The sequence below is a fragment of the Carlito syrichta genome, unplaced genomic scaffold, assembly GCF_000164805.1.
Source record: "Carlito syrichta isolate Samal-C Ts95f unplaced genomic scaffold, Tarsius_syrichta-2.0.1 Scaffold312120, whole genome shotgun sequence".
Lineage (NCBI taxonomy): Eukaryota > Metazoa > Chordata > Mammalia > Primates > Tarsiidae > Carlito > Carlito syrichta.
The window spans coordinates 23,551-28,160 of record NW_007256216.1 but is presented as its reverse complement, the minus strand read 5'-3'; the positions used below and the strand labels follow the sequence as shown (position 1 = coordinate 28,160).

At 43.7% G+C, this 4,610-nt stretch overlaps 1 protein-coding gene across 1 annotated transcript in view; it reads right to left on the bottom strand.

Annotated features, from left to right (window-relative positions):
- Nucleotides 1-3,165: 3,165 nt before the first annotated feature.
- LOC103272096 (IST1 homolog) overlaps nucleotides 3,166-4,610 on the bottom strand; it is a 16,923-nt gene continuing 15,478 nt past the window's right edge. Inside the window, exon 7 of the mRNA XM_008069577.1 lies at nucleotides 3,166-3,350. Within this exon, the coding sequence (XP_008067768.1) occupies nucleotides 3,166-3,350 (185 nt within the window). The remainder of the gene's footprint in view (nucleotides 3,351-4,610) is intronic.

The following is a 4,610-nucleotide window of genomic DNA, read 5'->3' as shown; positions in this document are numbered from 1 at the left end:
TGAGGAAATGGTGCCATTCTCCTGTAAGGGAGGACAAAACTGAGGTCACTAGAGGAGGATGCAAGACTTCTAACCCATTGTTTTCTATTCAAGTGTGTCCATTGAGCTCCACATGATAGTGGACCCCTATAGTCTCAACTATTTGGGAGACTGAGGCAGGAGAATTGCTTGAGGCCAAGTGTTCAAGATCAGCCTGGGCAACATAGCAAGATCCTGTCTCAAAAAAAAGAAAAAAATGTACAGGCACTATCATTTGCCTAGAAAAATACATGGCAATTGGTTTTTGTTTTCCTTTAAGTGCATAACCACATCTTTGTTCTTTTAAAATCAGCCCTAAAATTAACTTTATTTATGTGTTTATTATTATTATTATTATTTCGAGTTGAAGTCTCACTCTATTGCCTAGGCTGGAGGGCAATGGCATGATCACCGCCACTGCTGCCTCAACCTGCTGGGCTCAGCAATCCTTCCACCTCAGCCTTCCAAGTAGCTGTAACTACAGGCATACGCCACCACGCCCAGCTAATTTTTTGATTTATTGTAGAGATGAGGGCTCTCCAAGTTGCCCAGGCTGGTCTTGAACCTGTGAGTTCAGACAATCCTCTCACCTCGGCCTCCCAAAGTGCTGAGATTATAGGCATGAGCCACTGTGCCCAGCCCAGCCCTATGATTAGCTTTCAAAGTAGCCTGGGAATTCCAAGGAGTATTGGGACAGCCACAGAAACTGGGGAAGCCAGTCCCTGGTGCCTAGTTCAAGGAAGGCCAAACTCCTTCTCCACCAAGCCATTCACACATGCCAGAGGATGGTATAGGATTCCAGGAGGTGACAGTGTGAGGCATCTCACTTCAAAGGAGAGGCAGCCCCCTTGCCATGCAAGTGACTCCCTGACCTTGGATTAGAAGAATCCCCTGCTAACTCCATATTCTTTGAATAAATTTGTTTTTTATGAGGAATGGGAAATCTTAGAATGAAATATTCAAGGCCAAACTTATGTATTAAGAGTCATTGGTTTGTTGGTATCTTATTCTCATATGCAAAAGGGGGAAGCCAAACTCTCCTGGACACATAAATAGGATACTGAAATAAAGATTTTGCATAACCAATAATTGCATTTATTTATTTATTTATTTATTTATTTATTTATTTATTTGAGTGGAGTCTCACTCTGTCGTCCAGGCTGGAGCGCAGTGTCATGCTCACGGCCACCGTAGTCTCAACCTAATAGGCTCAGGTGATCCTTCTGCCTCAGACTTCCAAGTAACTGGAACTACAGAGATGCGCCACAACGCCTGGCTAATTATTCCTGATTTATTGTAGAGACAAGGTCTCACCAAGTTGCCCAAGATAGTCTTAAACCCCCGGGCTCAGACAATCCTCTTGCATGACCTCCCAAAGTGCTGGGATTACAGGCTTGAGCCACTGCGCCTGGTCTTTAATAGTGTTTTTAAAAATTAATATAGCTGGCCGGGCTCGGTGGCTCAGCCTGTAATCCCGCACTTTGGAAGGCCGAGGTGAGTGGATTGCCTGAACCCGCGGGTTCCAGACCAGCCCGGGCAACTTGGCGAGACCTAGTCTCTACAATAATAAAATTAGTCAGCCCAGCAGGTCGAAGCTGGGGTGGCTATGAGTGTGCCACTGCACTCCAGCCTGGGCAACAGAGATGCCAACTGAAAAAAAAGAAAAGAAAGTCTATTAAAAAGAAAACCAGCCAGACACAGTGACTCAAGCCTGTAATGTAATCCCAGTGATTTGGGAGGCCGAGGTGAGAGGATTGCCTGAGCTCAGGGGTTAGAGATCACCTTGGGCAACTTGGTGAAACGGCATCTCTACAATAAATTAAAAAATAAGCCAAGCGTGGTAGCATGTACCTGTTGTTCCAGCTACCAGGAAGGCTGAGACGAAAGGAGGTCAAGCTGAGCCCAGCAGGTCAAGGCTGTAGTGGCTTTGAGCATGCCACTGCACTCCAACCTGGACAACAGAGTGAGATTACATCTTAAAAAAAGGAAAAGAAAAAGAAAAATAGGCAGTTTCTCTCACCCATGCCTGCTCTGGCACGTCTTTCTATCTCTCCTCTTTTTCTTCTCTTTTTCATCTTTATTGCAGAAACGAGGGCTCACCAAGTTGCCCAGACTGGTCTCGAACTCTTGGGCTCAGGCAATCCTTTAATCCGCCTCCCAAAGTGCTGGGATTAAAGGCAAGAGCCACTGTGCCCTGCCCTACTATTTATTATTTTTTTAAATCCTCATTGTTGCCCTCATTTTATAAATGCAAAAATAAAAGGTTCATAGCTAGTGAGTGGCAGAGTCTAAATTAGAATTCAGGCATACAGATTACAATGATTTTCTGGGAACACTTATGTTATTCACTCTATGTTTGTATAGTCTATAAGATACTGATTTGTTAAAAGACACTTATTCCTCTAGATTTTTAGCTCTTTCATACATATTTGACAGAAGGTCCATTTGCCATAACTCTTATAGCTAATAAGTATAGAAGTGGGATTTAAATTCACACCATTAGCTGGGCTCGGTGGCTCAGCCTGTAATCCCACGCTTTGGGAGGCTGAGGTGAATGGATTGCCTGAGCCCACGGTTTCGAGGCCCACCTGGGCAACTTGGCGAAATCTTATCTCTACAATAAATCAAAAAATCAGCCGGGCATAGTAGCGCGTGCCTGTAATTCCGGCTATTCGGAAGGCTGAGGTAGAAGGATCGTTGGAGCCCAGCAGGTCGAGGCTGCAGTGGCCGGGAGCGGCCACTGCACTCCAGTCTGGGTGACAGAGTGAGACTCCAACTCAAAACAATAAATAAATAAATAAACAAACAAACAAATAAATAAACAAATACATTCACACCATTCTGCCTCCCTGGTAAAAGAGATAACTATAAGAAAAATAAGGATCCATAAGAAAATTAAAGTTTATTGACTACAATTTAATAAAATTCTGTAGGTCAAGAATCTTCATGTAAGAATTATAGAATTTTTAGGGACAGAAATAAGTGTATGTGTGTGTACAGAGACACAGTAGGCAGAGAGCCACAGAACTTAAGAAATGGAAAGGATTGCGCATGAGATAACTTCAGACCCACACACAGTTGACCATGTTAAAATTCATGCCCAGAAGCCCTGATTTCCAGGCAAATGTTCAATCCAGGACAAAGGAATTATGTCATTTTCTTCAACATTTCAAGTCTCCGGTTAAGATCCTCAAAGTCAACCTCTTCAGAACCATAAGGACCAATGGACAAGCTTGCTTGAGGTTTTACATCAGGCAAATGAGGCAGCATAAAGTTATCAAAACGAATCTTGGCTCTTGATTCTGGCTTTGGAGAATTTGGAGGGTTGAATCCTGTATCAGGTAATTTCAATAAACATAATTAAAAGTCACAAGGCAGCCCTCCAGAAAGAAATTCCAGCCTCGAAGAATGTAGTCTATTTTTTATGAGCATGAAGTATAGGCTATGACTAGAAAACTGGACAACTCCCCCATCATACACAGTGATATTGGTTATGTTGGTAGATCTGTTGACAATTTTTTTTTTTTTTTTTTTGAGTAGGAGTCTCACTGTCACTGCAGCCTCTACCTGAAGGTGATCCCTCCTCCCCAGCCTTCCAAGTAGCTGGAACGATACATGCATGCCACCACACCCGGCTAATTTTTTGATTTATTGTAGAGACGAGTTCTCACCAAGTTGCTTAGGCTGGTCTCAAACCCGTGAACTCAGGCAACCCTCTCGCCTCTGCCTCCCAAAGTGCTGGGATTACAAGCATGAGCCACCATGTCTGGCTGACAATCTTCTTCAAGGGAAATCTGGACTTTTTTTTTTTTGAGTTGGAGTCTCAATTTGTTGCTGAAGCGCAGTGCTCACAGCCACTGCAGCCTCCACCTGCTGGGCTCAGGTGACCCTTCTGCCTCAGCCTTCCAAGTAGCTGGGACTACAGGAATGCACCACCACGCCCAGCTAATTTTTTGATTTATTGTAGAGATGAGGTCTCACCAAGTTCCCAAGCTGGTCTTGAACTCATGGGCTCAGGCAATCCTCTCATCATGGCCTCCCAAAGTGCTGGGCTTATAAGTGTGAGCCACCATGCCCGGCTGACTTTTTTTTTTTTAAGTCACTGATTTTCAAAAAGAGGCCATATGATCTGGTGTGGTAGTGGTGCTAAAACTTTGAGTTAATGACCTCTTTGAGATATGATGAAAACAACAACAACAAAAAGACAGCAATAAATCATCTCTCTCCATATACACAATTTCACCTACTACATTAGGGGTTCCTTGGTGTACTCTAAGCTGACTCCCTGGCCTAATGGAAACAACATTATTCACATTAGAGGCCTCACTGCAGGACCTGGGTATATTTGCATTAGATCACGTTCCCAATGATAAGGCCTCTAATCATTAGCTTTATTTTTCCACTAACCTTGACCAGCTCATTTTTAGAACCTCCTGAATATTGGAAAGTTCACACCTCCTAGATTGTATCATTAATTTTATTTATTTATTTATTTATTTTGAGTTGGAGTCTCACTGTTGCCCAGACTGGAGTGCAGTGGCCGCTCCCAGCCACCGCAGCCTCGACCTGCTGGGCTCTGGCGATCCTTCTGG